The sequence below is a fragment of the Oryza sativa genome, chromosome 5, assembly GCF_034140825.1.
Source record: "Oryza sativa Japonica Group chromosome 5, ASM3414082v1".
NCBI lineage: Eukaryota > Viridiplantae > Streptophyta > Magnoliopsida > Poales > Poaceae > Oryza > Oryza sativa.
This window is the reverse complement of record NC_089039.1, coordinates 19,206,906-19,224,962: the sequence shown is the minus strand read 5'-3', so window position 1 is coordinate 19,224,962 and position 18,057 is coordinate 19,206,906. Positions and strand designations below refer to the sequence as shown.

The window sequence follows — 18,057 nt, the reverse complement described above, 5'->3', positions numbered from 1 at the left end:
AGTTCCACTTCTCATTAGAACTCAGCGAGACGAAAAGATGTCTTTGATAAAATTTTCAAATGCTCTAAAACTTTTGCTATTTGTTGTATCCAGACATCCCAAAGTTTTGGATGCATTTTGACAAATCGTGGTTTCATCTAAAAACTCTTTCAGGCCAACGACAATACTATTTCGTTCCACCAACTACAGATGTTGATCCATCCTCGCATCATTTTGATATCCCACTTAAATTTAATCCTTTTTTTCTAATGAATTCAGATTTTTGCGTGTTTGGACAAAGAGAGGGGAGATTAGTGCCTTTGCTTGAAGCTTTTTCTAAGATCAATTCATGCTGGAAGCACCATCTGTTCAGAACTTGTTGTCGTTGTCGGCAAAATGACAAATGGCATAATTTGAAGCACCAAAAAGAAAAAAAAAGACGTAGACCATATATATTGTGTCCCCTTTCACAGCCTCACAGTACAGTATCCGGTTCTAGTTTCAAGGGCAATGTCCCGAAAGATCATCAAACACTTCTTGGGTATCACAACCCTTCCTCCTGAATATATTGACAATGTAACCTACAACAAACTGTACAATCAGTTCTACTATTCACTACCGTTGCTAACGGCTTTGACTAGGTCCAAATCATCTGACACTGTAAACTTGCTTTCATGTACAGAACGGCAACAAAATCTTGGTGTAGCCACCCAAAGAATCGACAAATTGTCCTCCTAGTTTTGAATTCTGTTGAGTACAGTTGGGAGCAATTGGTTGCAAATAAAATGCCTGATTGTCAGCGAGGTGGTCTTGGAAAAAAGTTGTTCCCCGGAAGAAACCTACCAATTATACGAATGAAATTAAGAGGCATCCTATGGAGTATGGACATATGATCCTTAGTAATATAGATTTTCAGCTAGAGACCAAATGAGACTTACTGGTAAGTCAAACCTTGATTCAACAGCAAGTTCAGTGGAACTGCTCCATCCAGTTCATTGTTCTGCAAGAATCTGGATGAAGAGAAACATTTTAACAGATTGTCAAATGGCTGTTCTAACAAGGTGGTGAAACATCATGTTGGTTATGAAATCCAATAAGCATATATGGACATTCAAGATCATCTTGTTGACAATATCATATTGCACCAAAGAATAAAGCATGAAACTGACATAACATGGTACAAGCATAAACCTCGATGAAACCACATAAAATGGTACAAGCATGTCATGGACAGGTTAAATTGCATGGCCAGGTTAAACAGGAAATTGAATCAAGCAAGTGGAAAACCTAATGCTTTGATCCATCTTTTTTAACAAAAGAAAGCATAAACATCATCTACACCTTTGGTGCTAAATATGCCTGCTGTCATACTTCAAGGGGTCAAGTACTATGCAGGTACCCTATTTCTTTTTTCAGTCAAGTGTTAATCCCTCTGTCCAATTTTATAGTGCATATTTTGATTTGGCATAGCCTTCAGAATTATACTTGACCATTATTTTCTCTTGCAATATATTCTCAATGGCTACAAAACAGATATGTTTCGAAAGCACTTTGAAATGAATCTATCAATGCTTTTTGTTCACTAGATATGCATATAATTTAACTAATTGTGGCAGGTGATTTGCTATTTTATCACTCCATTTTCACTTTTCAAAAACATTAAATTGTGAATCAGGGCAACTGTGTTGAACAGCACCACTCTCTTTGAGCAATTGAGAATCAAAAGAAAGTGGACTGGCAAGAGGTAGTTGGCCCCAATTGCACCAATTTTAGAGTTTGAAAAGGAGAATGAAGATGTGTAGGGAGGGTAGGAAGGGAGAAATACACAAAGGAAAAATGACCTGTGCTTACAATGCACAGACCAACAGAAGTATCAAGCAAAATGGAAATACTGCTGTACCATGCTATTGCTACCTCTATTGAAGGACTTAATCCAAAGCCTCATCTCTCCCCACTTCAAAATCATAGGAAGATATTGCGAATTGGAGAAAGCATGTCATGTAAGATCCTATATACTAAAAATGAAGTACTGGAAATTTATATTGTGTCATTTCACTTTCTGTATATCCACGTGGTAGTGCATTGCAAATTAATAACATTAATTTAATGAAAGGTTCTGTATTGCAGAAGGCCATTAAAGGGCAAGCGGCGGCTGATTTCCTAGCATCACACCACACATATATATCTAGTAAATAGAATAATTCCCAGTGTAGTTCTAATAATTCCCAGTGTAGTTCACTGGATGAGCAATGGCAGAGCTCTTTTTAAACACTCCCTCCTTTGCATTGAGTGTCAACTTCACTGTTTTCTTCAAACGCACAAGAAATAACATTATGTTGAATACAGTATAATTTTAAGACAATTATAAACATGCTATGCAGAAGCTGTATATCGTTCTTTCTCTAGACTGTGGTAGATCCTTTTTCATTTCTATTAATGGAAATGGAGGGCTCTTGCCCTTTGCTAAAAAAAATTGCAGAAGCTGTATATACTGTATTCAAATGAAAAAAAATATTGACACAATCAACATAGTATGAAATTATAATGTCAAACCATAAACGAAAAGCTATACAAGTCAACTTACAGTTCACGCAAAGATGTGATTATCCCCAGTGTCTGCGGTACTGTTCCATTTAATTTGTTGTCCTGCAGGTGCCTACAGAAAAGAGTTTTTTTTCCTAAGTAGTGGATAAGTAAGCATTATTCAAATAGTTTGGGAATTGACTAGCTAAGGAATAGCTTACAGTCTTGTGAGATTCCTCAGGTTGCTGAGATTTGGAATAGGTCCAGACAAGCTATTGTTTGCAAAAGATCTGTTCATGGAAATAGTGTTAATTTTGGCATTCACTCAGTTTGATATATATGCAGCAGAACTTACATATCAGTCAGAGCGGTGAGCCTTGCAATATCAGATGAAAGATATCCAGAGAGGCCCATACTTGAAAAGTTCCTGGTGTAAACCAATACAGAAAATTGTTACCACAAAGGGGAAAAGAATAAAATCAAATAATATAAGCACCATGAGGATAACTCACAGTGAGATGACACGTGGTATTTGGCCTTTATCACATGTAACTCCAGTCCAAGCATATCCATGAGGCATACATGGATCTCCATTCCAATCATCAGGTATATTTTGAAGGCTTCTCTTAATAGCTTCCAGGGCATGTGCTGCAGAAATTGTGGAGTAATTAATACGTTAATCTAATAAAAATATGCATATGCAGACTATTCAAAGGTGGTAATCAAGTAAAAGCAACTTGGTGCATTACCAAAAAAATCAGTCAATAGTTCAATACAGATACTTAAGGAAGCACCATTGTTGTGGTGGTGGAGTCATGGGTGCATGAATCCACCCACCAAGGTTCAAATTCTGGTGTCCACAAATATGGATGTATGGATCCTAGTTGGTGCAAAGGCTGGAAATAATACTTCCATTATCTAAATATAGGTGATGCTACAACATTAACACCTCACAGAGTTACAAAGTGAAATGTACTGTGGCCCTTTTTTTTGCGAGTCCCATGACCTGATATGCAGCAACAAATTTCCATAAAACATATTTTGATGACCTGCTGCTACATATATAATGATGATTTGTTGGCCACATAAGTGCCACCAAAGGCATAATACATAAGTTGATTATTTGGTTAGCAACAGCTTGTATTGGATCATACTGCCACGAATTTTAGTCATTTAGTTTAACCTATTACGAAAAAAGATACAAATGGAAGAAAAAATATATGTAGCGACTGACATACCATCCCGAGGAAATGTGTATCCTCCTAGTGGGAAAAGTCCAAAGACTTCACCAGCATTGATAAGTGGAGGAAGGCCAGAAATAGGAGCCAAAATAACTCTGGTCAAGCCTGAGAGAATCCATTGTGTTGCAAAGACAGAAAGACCAGCTGATGTTACTGTTAGGCCTTCATAGAAGCTGTAATCATTTATATATACATTAAAGGTCCTTGAACTCTCAGAGACTGTATCAGCAAAATAAAGAGCAACATAATAGCTATCATTCTGGAGAGGTATTGGAGGCCATTGCAGCACCAAGGGTGCATCTTGTTCTGCCACCAAAGCTGTATTAAACACCCCAGGAGGTGGAAGATTCCAAAAATCAGCCGATGTGACATTGTGGGTACTACTGACTGCATGTTTACTGTCTGGGAATGGCTGCCAATACCGATTGAAGGTGTCATTAGGGTACCTAAGTTTGAATATAGGAAAACAGGTCAAAAACTTGTACAGATCTTGTGAAATTTACATACATAAGAAATTAATACATGAATATAACACAGCATATCACTCCACATTAACCCGTGAGAAGATAACCTAAAAACTTGAGTTATTCAGTCCATCAAAGAAAATGATCCAAAGAGTATTACTTATTTGTTTCAAAATTTTCATTTATCCCTATAACCTATGAATACACATCATTGTCCATCATATCAAGATTGGCTCAGCTTTGCAGTCAATAAACATACTCACTTCTAGTGAATCATGTAATCCCCATTCAACATTTCATCACTAAGCTAATCGTAATAGAGGACCTAATGGGGACTGCAGAAGTTCATAATAGTGAAGGCAAGAGTGATCGAGCACTCACCTCTCAACACCGTCGGTGGAGCCAAACTTGGTACGCGCAATGAGCCCCATGGCGCTGGTAGTGAAGTTCGTGGCGTTGTACACCGAATCGTGAAGCTGGATCACCTGCAGCGCGTTGATGAAAGGGCCAGCGCTGGTGTAGTCCGGGTTCACGCCGAGGCAGAAACTCATGTTCCTGCCGCTCGCGCCGAAGACGGCCTCGTAGTAGGAGGCGCTGCCGGCGAGGACGTCGTCGGTGGTGTTGACGGCGGTCCAGAAGGTGCCGTCCACGATGAGGTCGAAGACGGGCGGCGGCGGCGAGGAGGCCCCGTAGAAGAAGGTGGGGCGGAGCAGGTAGCGGCGGTTGCGGTCGACGGGGAGCTCGTAGCAGAACTTCTTCCCGGGCTCGTGCGGGAAGTCACGGCGGGTGGCGAGCGCCGGGTCGAGGAGGCCCTGGTCGGGGAGCTGGTGGGGCTCGCCGCCGGTGACGTAGCCGCCATCGGGGAGCCACTCGAGGCCGCGGCTGTCGGTGGTGGACGCCGCGGCGCCGCAGTCGAGCAGGTAGTAGTAGCCGCGGAATGGCGGCTGGGCGGCGGCGGCGAGGGTGAGGAGCGCGGCGAGGAGGGCGAGGTGGAGGCGCATCTCGTCGGCGGTGTGCTGTTTTTTTTTTTTTTTTGGCCCGGTTGATTTCGGGCGGAAATGGTGGGGGAAACGCGGTGTTTTCGCGTTGTGCGGGCGTGGTTGACTCTGGCTCGGCCGGCGCGGGCCGGAGAAGGTGGGCGCGGTCAAGAGCACGAGAGGGGTTGAGGATGGACGCGGTCGGCGGGGTGTCGCGGGAGCGTGTACGGTTGGGACAGCTTGGCATGGTGACGCGACGCGGGTTTGCGGGCGCTTTTCGGTGGTGTTGCAACCGTACCGGTTCCACGAGGCCGAACTCACCGGGTGAAGTCTGTCGTTCGGATGCACGATACCTCCAACCTCCAAGTACGGGAGACCGCCCGCGTTGGTCCCACCTAAAAGATGGCCTGAACAACTATACCAACCGCCATTGCCGTCGCCACTCTCTTCTTCCTCCTCCACCTGATCGGTACATAAGTGTGGTAGTCAAAACTAAACAGTGTAAGAACGATTGGGGTATGATGCTTCTTCTCTGAGGACGTCGTATCGGATGGGAGTACTGAGGCGACTCAGAAGGCGGAGGTGTCGTGCCGGTGCCGGGACGGAGAGCACAGAGGCAGCATAAGGTAGAGAGAAGGCGGCAGGGCAGAGGGTGTGCACCACGCACGAAGCCGTCAGATCTGGTGCCTCTTCCCTCCTCCCCGGGTCGGGATTTGGCCTCTCTAGCAAGGGAGGTCGTCCCCCTGTACAGTGACTCTTAGTGACAGGAAGGGGTAGGGAGCAATGGCGTTAGCGGAGACAATGATGGCGCAGTCGGACATATCCGTGCATGGACAGCGAGCGGTGATGGAGTTCGCTGATTCGGCATGGCCGTGCCCAGATCTACATCCCTACCCGTTTCCGAACCCCCCACGATAAATCTGGCCAGAGTTAGCGCGACATAGACAGCGGCAGCGGCCGGCTCGTAGAGACAACGACAACAGCGGGAGGGCGACGCAGGTGACATCGGCGCAGGTGACAACAGTTGGAGATTGGCGTCAAGAGGTCAATGCAGGCGACGGCAAGGAGGCCGCCCTGGCTGACATCGTCGGAGGTCAACGCGGCGATGATAAGAAGGGCGACGACGACAGTGTGCCACAAAGGTATGCGGAGGCTGGTTGGCGGGGGTCATCGGTACAGCAGTGTCCACGCATTGAGATAGGATAGTCGGTGGTGGAGCAATAGCTGCGAATTGACTAGGGAGAGCGGCAGGTGTAAACCTAGCCCGGCCATGCCGGGCAAGCAATGACAACGCTTCTGGTGTCGTTCTCCCTCCTAGGGCCGTTTTTGAGTCGTTCCTGGTGAAAACCATGTCTTGGTTCTCCTTGAGGTCTCAAGGGAAGGTGGCGTCAGTGCTCATTGTCACTCTTCTTCCTGGAGATGTCGTCTAGGAGGCCTCCTTACCAAAACTTCTCTCTGACAGCTTGTGTGTACTCTCTCTATATGTTTGTCCTCTTACTACGACACCCTAAATTCTGCAAGTTGATCATATTGGCGGGCCTTGTGGGGGAGAGCGGATCCATTTTTCTCTTTCACCCTCTTCCCCTTCAATCCCGAAGATGTGAATAGAGTTTGAGTTTGGTGTTCGGCTGTTAGGGTTTGGTTTAGTGCGGTTCAGCGGTAGTTTCGTTGTTGGTCTAGCGGCATCTGGTCCAATGCTAGCGTTGTTGTGTACTTGTGTGTAGGCAATATTGGTGCACGGTGGTGTTTTTTTTTTCGTTCCTGGCTACTGCCTTTCCAGGGTTTTAGCCTTGTGTTTTTTCCTACTCCATTCAATGAAACAACACGAGTGTCTGGTGCAGTTCATTAAAAAAAATACTGGAAACCAACTTACTACTTAATATGTCCCAAAATATAGATATTATTTTAACATAGCACCTTATTTTGAATAAAGTTGTTTCTCTATCGATCTTTATCTCTCAACCTCTGTTCGTCCTCTGAGTCTTCCTCTAAAGTGTCATATTTATCCTCTGTAACAATTATCCATTTAGTTTATTCACCAACTTTTTTTCTCAACCAATCATAAATTTTCTTCAATTATTTCTATCTATTTTCTAAATATTCGTACCAATCTAAAAAATACTTATATTTTGAAATTCGCTTCTTCGTTGTTTTCACCACTTTTGAAAATTTGAAAATATTTATCACTACACGGTTACCTAGGTATCAATTTCCATTTTACTCTTAATTTGTGGAGCTAAAGTAATGTTCAGTTAACGTATGCATTTAGAATTGCATACCTCAACAACATAGGGCTGGGTCATTTTACTTAGAAAAAGGTTAATTGTATTGTATTGGAACTCGAACTCTCCGTGGTTGCCACTTGCCACATCAGTTTGTTCAGGGTGATTTGGACTTTTTTTCCACAAAATCAGTATAGGATTTAAAATAGATTTACTAGACAGATCCATAGCTCAAGCACTAATTGCCACAGCCTAGAACAGGCCGAAGAGGGCCGATAGAAGGGAAAAGTACACCGAAGGTCCCTCGACTTGTCATCGAGTTACAAAATCATCCCCTAACCGCAAAACCAGATATCTGATGTCCCTTAATTTACAAAACCGTTTACTTTAGGTGCATCGGTGGTTTTGACCCTGGTTTTGTCCTACGTGGCGGCTGAGTCAGCGTGGGACCCACATGGGCCCCACATATCAGCATGCCACGTCAATGGCCGCTCCTCCCTTCCTCCTCTCTGTCTCTCTCTCCCTCTCTCACTTCTCCTCTCGGGCAGGCTAGCCAGCGGGTGGGGATGAGGTCGCCGACAACGGACGTGAGGACGAGGGGGTCGGCGGCGACAGGGGCGACCGAGTCGACGGCGGTGGCGGTGACGTTGAGGAGGTTGGAGATGAAGACGGCGGAAGCGTAGAGCAGTGGGGAGGAGCAGAACGATGGCCCTCGCCCGAGGCGGCGGCCGATGGCCCTCGCCCGCGCCGCGCCACGACGGCAAGGAGGACGAGGAGGAGGTGACCTCGTACTCCTGTTGCGCCCGCGCCGCGACGGTGAAGAGGACGAGGAGGAGGATGAGCGCGAGCACGGATCCGGCCGCCTCCACCATGACCTCGTCGGCCGCCGCCGCCGCCACCACCACCACCACCAGGTCTCGGGATTTGCTGCCGCCACCACCACCACCACCACCATACGCCGCCGCCGCCACCTCCGGCACCACCACTCAGCCCCGCCGCCAGCGCTAGCTGCCTCCCCGCCGTCCAGCCGCCGACGCCGTTGTTGCCGTGCCGCCATTGGCAAGATTCAACGCGGGAGCTTCGAATCCGGCCATGGGACGGCTAGATCCGGGCACGGTTCCGCGTCCTCCATCTCCGCCGCAGAAGGCCCGTCGTCATCCATGCCGCCGCCGGCCACCGTCGCCCGCGGCACGTTGCCCACCGTTTGCCTGCAGCCATCTCGACGACCTTCGACTCCTTGCAGGGGCTAGCACGACGCCAGCCGGCGTGCCCTCGCCGGATCCGGCCGCCTCCACCATGGGTGCCGGGTGCCCCAGCCGATGCTGTTTCGGGCGGCGGCGAGGTGGAGGGGAGGAGGAAGGTGTGGCAGCAGCCGGTGCGCGCGTTGGATGCGGACGGCGGCATTTCCTCCACCGGCGCGACGCCGGCCGCCGGACCTCCTCTCTCCCCTCCCCCCGGCGGCCTCCTCCCCACAGCGCCGCCCATGGCCGGCCTGAGAAAAGTGAAAGAGAGAGAAAGGGAGAAGAGTGGGAAATAAGAGAGGTGATGAGGTGGCATCCTAATACGTGGGGCCCACGTGGGTCCCACGCTGACTCAACCGCCACGTAGACTAAAACCAGGGTCAAAACCGCCGAAGGACCTCGGGTGACTGGTTTTGTATAGTTAAGGGACCCCGAATATCTGGTTTTGTGGTTTGAGGACGTTTTTTATCCCGATGACAAGTTGAGGGACCTTCGGTGTACTTTTCCCCAATAGAAAAATCTGCGTTGAATGGGCTAGTGTAAGCCTAATTTCACTCGAAGGAAAAGAGATGCACTTGGGCCTAGACTCTGGGCTTGCGAGCCAAGGTTAGCAAAAAGGTGGGCCGGCTGGCGTCTTGGCGAGCAGCTCCGGTCGAAGTCCTACCCTCCTGTGAGCTGTCGATCGTGATTCGTGCACCAAACCATTCGTCGGATTGTCGGAAGGTAGCAAAAGGAGGCACAGACCACAGGTAGCTACTCCCTCCGTCCCATAATATAACAATCTAGGATCGTATGTGATGTATCATAGTACTATAAATTTGGACATGTCTCCTGTCCAGATTTGTAGTACTGGGATACGTCCCATCCGATTCTAAGTTGCTATATTTTGGAACGGAGGGAGTACAGTGAACGGATAGGTTGCCCTCCGTACGCCCATGTGGCAGTCACGAAGCGTACAGGGTGTTACTCTTTCCCGTTGCAAGAACGAAAAATTGCTGTCAATTTTTGGGACCAGCAATCCCTTTCTCAAATAATATGCACGAGCAACTCTAAGCGAGATCTTTCATTAGCTTATGCAGGCAAAATTGCTGCGTCCGCATAGGTTAGCCGGTGTGAGGTTGTGCTGATTGGCAATTGACCAACGCAGCATTCACAGATTCACTATCATCATGGCACACCGAACATCACATCTCAGCGAACGGGTGCTCCACCAATGCACCAACTAATGCACGCACAAATGCATAGCGCACCAATGCACCAACTAATGCCGGTAGTTTGATCAGATATCCCAGATGTGATCTTGCCGATGGGTTATCCCCACCAGTATAGAAGTGTTTAGTCACACTGAAGTTTGGATGTTTGGTTGAAATTAGAATGATGTGACTGAAAAATTATGTGTATGAAAAGTTTGATGTGATGGAAAGTTGGAAGTTTGGAAAAAAACTTTAGAACTAAATAGGACCTATGACTACAACTATCTCTCGGTTGTCACGAAGACCCCGACGTGTTGTCACGAAGATCCCAACGTGAACGTGACGGAGAAGAGTATAAAAAAAAACACGATCCGCGCTGACCGCCGCGCCGCCAACCGGCAACTCTCGCACTCGCACGCCGGGCACGCGTTTCACGTGTCGAAGCGAAGCGACTGCACCTGCACGACGACGACGGACCGGTCTCGCGGTCTCCTCCGGTCGCGCCACCCCGTTCCGACTCCCGTCCTCACCGTCCCCGACCCTCCGCCCACCACTCCCTCGGTCACTTCCCCCACCCCACCCACCCACCACGCCGCCGCGACTCCCCCACCGTTCCACGCGCACGCGACCACACCACTGCTCTGCACGCGACCCGGGATTACACTACACGGTACACAGCCGCGCGCGCGGACTACTGGCCAGATAACGCATCGCAGATTCGCGGGAACACCCCTCGTGGCGCACGACAACTATTCAGTAGTCAAGTACTAGCGCCAGCCAAAGCCAACACGAGTTTGCACGGGCACGACTCCGCGCCGCGGCGGCCGTCTCGTCCTCTCTCCACATCATCCCCGTTCCCTCGCACACCACAGCGCGCGCCCGCCCGCCAGCCATCCCGCTGCCGTGCCGTCTCCATCTTCTATCCCTCCTCCTGCTGCTGCTGCTGCTGCTACTTACCCCGCGATTTCTCTTCCTCTTATTACTCTTCCTCTCGGCTCTCGCTCGCTCGCTCCCCGCGCGATTTCTCCACGCCGCACGCCGCTCGCGAGTTAGGGATCGATCTCGTCGGGGGCGGGCGGGAGAGGGAGAGGGAGGAGAGATGGCGGGGGATGGTGTGGACTGGGAGAGCGTGGCGGAGGCCACGTCCGGGGCGGTGGGCGCGCTCGTCAGCACCACCGTGCTCTACCCGCTCGACACCTGCAAGACCAAGTTCCAGGCCGAGCTCCAGACGCAGCCGGGCGCGCACAAGTACAGGTAAGCAGCTCAGCCAGCGGCTCCTCTCTCTCTCTCTCTCTCTCTCCCTCTCTTCGCCATGTGGTGGATTGCTGATCCCCTTGTCAGGAGCTTGCTGGGGAGATCGCCGGGTTCTCGATCGAGAGGCAGGCGACCCGTCGGAATTGGGATCTGGCTGCTACTGATTCAGTGTTTGGGCTGATCGTGATGCACTGGTCCGATTGACGTGGATAACCTGGCGTTAGCGGCGGATGTCGTGATCTTCGCATAGGCCAGTTGATAATTTCCCTGGGATAGAACTGTCGTTGATTTCTTATTTGGTGGCCAAAGGATGCAGAAAAACCCCAGCCATGTCTCCTTTCGCCAGCTTTGTTGTTAGAAGGGGGGAAAGGAACTTTAGACCTAGTGTTTGCATTATATCTCTGAATTAGGCTCACACTTCACAAGGAGTTCACTTAATCTGGAATCGTATAGTATGTTGGCACTATGTTGATTGGTTGGAGATTGTTTGGTTCAGCTCCCAGTTGCCCACCAATAGGTGTTGGTTATAGAATGGTTTAACCAAATAGGAAGGATTATGCACCCCACAAAGAGAAAAAAAAAAGAGAGAGAAGGGTTATGCATATAGAGATTTTTTTTCTGTGGCCAATCAATGGACTAGTCATGAAAAAGAAAAAAATAATCAGTGGGTGGAAATACCTTGTAATTTTTTCCTGAACCAAAGGGGTCCAATACCTGCTTGTATTGAAAGCCAGAGTTTTTCAGGAGATAATATGAAAGAGAATAGAGTTGGGAGCATCTCTGGCACTAAAAGCAACATATAGTACATATTAGGAGACACCACCAGATTCAAAGAGAAATTACCAAAAGACAACAGCAGCCAGCATTTAGTTCATGCAGGTTAGTTAGGCATACAGAGCAGGTCATAGAGCGCTGAAAAATTCAAATGATCTTGAACCTCAAGTATACCACAAAAGCTATATATTTTTATTCAAGGTCACTACCCTCCACATCAGTAGGAAGCTCACTAAGAAATAATTTTCATGCAAAGATCTTAATCTTGAGAGGTATTTTGCCTTTCCATATTTTGTTTACCGATCGCTCCACCACAAGATATAAGATTGTAGAGGGACTTTGGCATGTACATGTTATTTTTCTCTTCCATAACATCCACCTGGATGATATGGTCCAGTTAATTCCTTATTCATTAGGTTTTGCCAGCTAACTCTTTGTAGCATTTGGGATGTGCATTGACCTTGACATTTTCACATATTGGTACCTCACTTGATTGCACCTTTATACTCTTAAAAAAGTTAAATTGATTTGGGTGTCATGCATTTTTGCCAGCGTTTGATGTATGTCCTGGCATCCAGGCCTTCATGGTGTTCCATCTCTTCTGAAGTTCTGAGTTACTCTGTTTCATACAATAAGTGACCTCACGTGTTTATTTTTTCCAGGAATCTTTCAGATGTCTTTTGGGAAGCTGTTCAGAAAAGACAAATTCTATCCCTATATCAGGGCCTTAAGACAAAGAACATCCAATCTTTCATTTCACAATTCGTTTACTTTTATGGCTATAGCTACTTTAAAAGACTCTACTTGGAGAAGAGTGGAGCAAAGTCTATCGGCACAAAAGCGAACTTGTTAGTTGCAGCTGCTGCTGGTGCTTGCACAGTTGTTGTTACTCAGGTAACTAACGCCATAAGTAATTAGCTACCATTCACTGAAAATCGTTTTTACCTGCTGACCTTTATGTGTTCATCTCTCCTGTGTTTTCAGCCACTAGATACAGCATCTTCTAGAATGCAAACAAGTGCCTTTGGAAAGTCCAAAGGGCTGCGGGCAACTCTTGCCGAAGGCACTTGGCTTGAGGCATTTGATGGCTTGGGAATTTCTCTTATACTAACGTGTAATCCTTCTATTCAGGTACAAAGGTTCTGCATTGTTCAAATTCTCTCTTTTTTTTGTATGTATAGAAACATATGTACTGAGATGCTTTTAAAAATGGCAGTTATACAGTCATTTATCTGCAAGCTTTAGTGAAAGTCACAAATTCATTTGTTTGAAAAACACAGGAAGGGGCAAAACTATTGTACTGTTGACTGGTTGTGAACTATACTGTATTTGCATATAAATGAAATGCAACTCTCGTGCCTTTTGACTTAATAATTAAGAATATCCTGAGCTCAACAATGGAGGAACTGCAGAACTTCATGTGTGAGCTGCTTCAAGTTTGTTTACTAGTAGAATTGAGTATAGCTAACTACTACTACAAAAATGATGTGTGGGCCTGCACTAAACTTTCTTCCTATCTGATTCAGTTGTAAATGTTATTCTAGTTCTGTAATTGAAGAAACTTCATTTAGTTCAAGTATCATGTATATATTATCTGCCTAAAAATTGCAGACAAGATAACGTGTTATAAAAAAAACATTTCTAATATAAGATCACTTCAATGACATGGCTGATGTCTGTGTGGAATTTGTAACAAATAAGCTCTAAGAAACACCTAGAACTGGATTTCGGACTTATTAGCTTCACTTTTATTCTTTGCACGCACCAATTGACAATTATTTTATGGTTGCCATTACCTGTCTGTTGCAGTATACTGTATTTGATCAGCTCAAGCAGAAGCTAATTCAGAGACAGAGACGTAAAAATGCAGAAGCAGGGGGTGGTTCTTCACCAGTTGCTCTTTCTGCTTTCTCAGCATTTCTCCTTGGTGCCATCTCAAAAAGTGTTGCTACAATATTAACCTACCCACTAATCAGGTGAACCTTCTTTTTTCTCAGAAGATGTACATCTGGACCTTTCCACCTGATTTTGCTTGCCAATGCTACATATAAATTATTATCACCATATAAATTATATGACATCATTATCAAACAGGTGCAAGGTCATGATTCAGGCTGCAGACCCTGATGAGGATGATGACGATGAATCTGAAAGGCCAGGAAAATCAAAATCTCCCAAAACAATGTTGGGCGCTTTGCATGCCATGTGGAGCAAGGAAGGCATCCCAGGCTTCTTCAAAGGATTACATGCTCAGATACTCAAGACTGTCCTGAGTTCTGCATTGCTGCTGATGATAAAGGAGAAGATTTCAAGATTTACTTGGATTTCACTGCTTGCCCTGCGGCGATATCTCTTTGTTTCTCAGAAGAGAATCAAGAGTGCATAACTTTTATCATTATCCCTTCGTAAAGAAAATGTAATCCATGTGGTATTGCGGTATTTTGAGATCCTGTACCAAAGAATAAGTCTCAGGAATAAGGAACAGATACAGAAAAGCAAAACATCACGTCATACATGTGGGGTCTTTTTAATAGCGTCAGGGAATGTTTCTGAATAAATTCGTTTGTTTCTTCTTTTACCCCTGAATGTCTACAGCTATTGAAATGAAATAGGTGTTCCACAGATCGAATTAGTTGTAGTGACTACGTATAGTATGTAGCGTGTAAACATATCAGTTCTGTTCATATTCCTTCTTTCTTTGCTGGAAATGAATCAGTTGCAATAAATTTATCTTGTAATGTCAGATGTCTAGTGTAGAGTACTAGAGTTCTGCCAGAACTCAGCAGCCGAAGGCATTGTATGTGCACCAAAAAAAAAATGAAAGATGGTGTTTACACTTCTTGCAGTTGCAGGAGTGGTGGTATTTGTGGCAAACACTTGTTGGACATGAGTGGTAATTGAAGGATTTTTTGTAAAAGAAAAGAAATGATGCACGTGGGAATAAGTAGCAATTGATTGATTCCATGTAATCTTTCTGTTCAATTTTTACAATTGAGAATATTTGTTCTTTGTATATTCTATGTGTAAAAAAAAATCCATTTTTATTTGTTTGCAGTCCATACCAAAACGTGGGCACACTGTTGTTGTCATGAAAATAAAGGAATCTTGAGCGAAATGGGATACTAGGCAAGGTGTGTATTACTTCATCCGTATCAAAATAAACAAACCTACTATCTCCGTCCCTAAATATAAAGAATTTTGGTGGGAGGTGACATATCCTAATACAACGAATCTAGACTGAAGCATGTCCAGATTCATTATATTAAGATGTGTCACATCCCACCAAAATCCGTTATATTTAGGAATAGATGGAGTATTATGTAATAAGATCCATCAATAATAAACCATCAAAATAAACAAACCTATCATGAAATAAGATCCATCAATAACAAACCTACTATGAAATAAGATCCATCAACAATAATTGCAAGGATACGTGTCTACCTCTTTCCAATAATTCAAAACAGCAATTTCTTTCTTAAACTCGTTTTAGGTTAGCACATTTCTGGAACCGGTAAGCAGTGCGTTTTGTATAACAACTTTCTATGTAGAGTTATTTTAAATATATATATATATATATATATATATAATTTATAATAGTTAATACAAAATTAATTATGTGCTAATAATCCATCATGTTTCCGAGCCGAACTGCAAATTCGAACTGGCCTCTGGCTTTTTCTCCGAAACATTTTTGCTGAAGATTACTGCTAACTCCGTACCATCTATGCAACATAACAACATCCATGCAACTAGGCCCTGTTTAGTTCCTAAAACGAAAATTTTCACTCTATCACATTAAATATTTGGACATATGAATGGAGTATTAAATGTAGGAAAAAAACCAATTACATAGATTGCGGGTAAATTGCGAGATGAATCTTTTAAGCCTAATTGCGCCATAATTTGACAATGTGGTGCTACAGTAAATATTTGCTAATGACGGATTAATTAGGCTTAATAAATTCGTTTCGCAGTTTTCTGGCGGAATCTGTAATTTATTTTGTTATTAGACTACGTTTAATACTTCAAATGTATGTCCGTATATCCGATGTGACAACCAAATCTAAAAATTTTCCACAACTAAACAAGCCCCTAGTTGCAGTTGCTTCCGTGCTAACCTAAGAAATTTTCAAGACGAAATATTAAACATGATGTGCAAGTCAATTTTTTTTCAAGGCAGCTAGCTTGTCTTTGGGGCTCTATGATGGCTTCATGAGAGAATTAGAAGTTAGCAATAACCATTGGAAGATACTACTAGTAGGAAGGAGAATGTGATAAAGAATGAAAAAGACATGATAAAGACTATATTTATTTTGGTTATTGATAGAAAAAGTAGGCACACCTTAAACAAAGTAAAAAAAGAAAATCTCTAATCCATAATGTCACATGACTAAAACGTATGGCTAACCACCGTAGTTGCAGTAAACCAGACAGATACTTGAAAAAATTTGTTGCACATCTAAAGTTTGTGTTACCCGTTCTTTTCAGCTTATTTAAAGATTATTGCCACATATTATTTGTTCTGTGCTTTTAAAAAACTTTTTTTAAGAAAACTTTCTTCTATTATACTATTGTTTAAACCACTTATTTTAAGCTATTTCCTAAGCTTATTTTTTTAAGAGGGAGTAGCTATATTTATGGCGCTATATTTTTCACCAAAAAATAGTTGGCATATATTTCCATTGTAAGTCCCAAAATTACATATGTAATTTTATTATATTTACAATGTAACTCCCAAAATTACATATGTAAGTCCTAAAATTACATATGTAAATCCCAAAATTACATACTAATTACATATGTAAGTGATGTGTAAGTCGAGTTTACATACGTAACTGATGTGTAAGTGTGTTGTAACTACCGTGTAAAATTATATAAATATATAAATAACTGCCTACCTAGCTACTCCCCCCGTCCCAAAAAAAAACTCAATTTGTGGGTTTCCGTGTCTAACAATTGACCGTCTATCTTATTTAAAAAATTATAAAAAAATTTAAAAAGATAAGTCATGCATAAAGTATTATTCATGTTTTATTATCTAACAATAATGAAAAATACTAATCATAAAAAAATTTCATATAAGACGGACAGTCAAACGTTGGACACTGGAACCCAAGAATTGAGTCTTTTTGAGTAGCTTTAGTTAGCTAGCCAGTTTAACGCTGCTCCTACACGAATTGCAGAGAGGATCAAGTTGCTAAAAAATTCATAGTGTAACATGTGTCGCCATAATTTAAGCTAAACCGTTTTTAAGATGTTAGATTGCTCTCTTTAATAGTAAGTAGATAATTCATGACAATAATCGAATAAATAATATGTTTCAAATGATAAAGCCAAACAAGCACATTCAAAATCTAGCACGATGTGAACGTTTTCATAGAAAATCTTTCGTCATCAACCATGCTTGTATTTTATTTATATTGTACGGAGGAGAGCATGAAAATGTGTGAGCGCTCATTGTTGCGGGTACATCAAGGACACACGACCCACAAACACGTTTCCACTCCCTCCAACCAAACACAGCTCGATTTCTCCTAAGTGTGCTTCCCACGTTTTACTACGAGAATTACTATATGATCTTTAGTATGTTTTTTCTAACAATCGAGTTAGGAGTAAAATGATAGTATCAGTTATTAACAACAAACAAAACTGATTTACCAAACCATTCTTAAAGAGAAATAAATTTAATAACAGTTGGTGTTACGGGGAGGGTTGCAGGCCCAAGGTCCCCTTGTCGTCTGCTTGAGCATTGACAGACTAGTGTACGGCCACCACCATCGAAGAAAGCCCAAAGTCAAGAACTAGGATGTCACTATGGATCTAGAGATCAAGCCGCCATGGCCCATGGGGCTTGTCGCTGCCACTTGATCTGGAGAAAACCGCGGGGCTCAACGAATAACCCCACCGGCGTCAACGGTAACACCTCTGAAACCCCACTATATTTGATCATAGATGTTGTCCAAGGGCATAACACGATCCGAGGACAAAGAACCGGACTGATCAATCTATCTACAAGCACATAGCACTGAATTAGATAGGAGTACATGTTAGTACTAGGATGTGTCTAATTCAGTATTACATTGTTATATTATTTTATACAGAGTGTGTAGCATTTATATGAAAGTAAATCACTTTTAATGTCTTTTGTCCTAGTTACAATGACATTGTCAAACCCGGGTTGAGTTA

General features: G+C 44.0%; 2 protein-coding genes across 2 annotated transcripts; one reads left to right on the top strand and one right to left on the bottom strand.

Moving 5' to 3' along the window:
• Window positions 1-407: 407 nt before the first annotated feature.
• LOC4338692 (leucine-rich repeat receptor-like serine/threonine-protein kinase At2g14510) lies at window positions 408-5,324 on the bottom strand. The gene is made up of 8 exons (XM_015781929.3): window positions 4,589-5,324; window positions 3,741-4,189; window positions 3,015-3,150; window positions 2,858-2,929; window positions 2,724-2,792; window positions 2,564-2,635; window positions 918-989; window positions 408-818 (listed from the first exon to the last, which is right to left on the bottom strand). Exons 1-8 carry the CDS (start codon window positions 5,206-5,208, stop codon window positions 776-778), a joined length of 1,533 nt encoding a protein of 510 aa, XP_015637415.1. The 5' UTR covers window positions 5,209-5,324; the 3' UTR covers window positions 408-775.
• Window positions 5,325-10,630: 5,306 nt separating this feature from the next.
• On the top strand, window positions 10,631-14,446 carry LOC4338691 (peroxisomal adenine nucleotide carrier 1). The gene is made up of 5 exons (XM_015784815.3): window positions 10,631-11,094; window positions 12,531-12,762; window positions 12,853-12,999; window positions 13,678-13,844; window positions 13,963-14,446. Exons 1-5 carry the CDS (start codon window positions 10,940-10,942, stop codon window positions 14,252-14,254), a joined length of 993 nt encoding a protein of 330 aa, XP_015640301.1. The 5' UTR covers window positions 10,631-10,939; the 3' UTR covers window positions 14,255-14,446.
• Window positions 14,447-18,057: the final 3,611 nt, after the last annotated feature.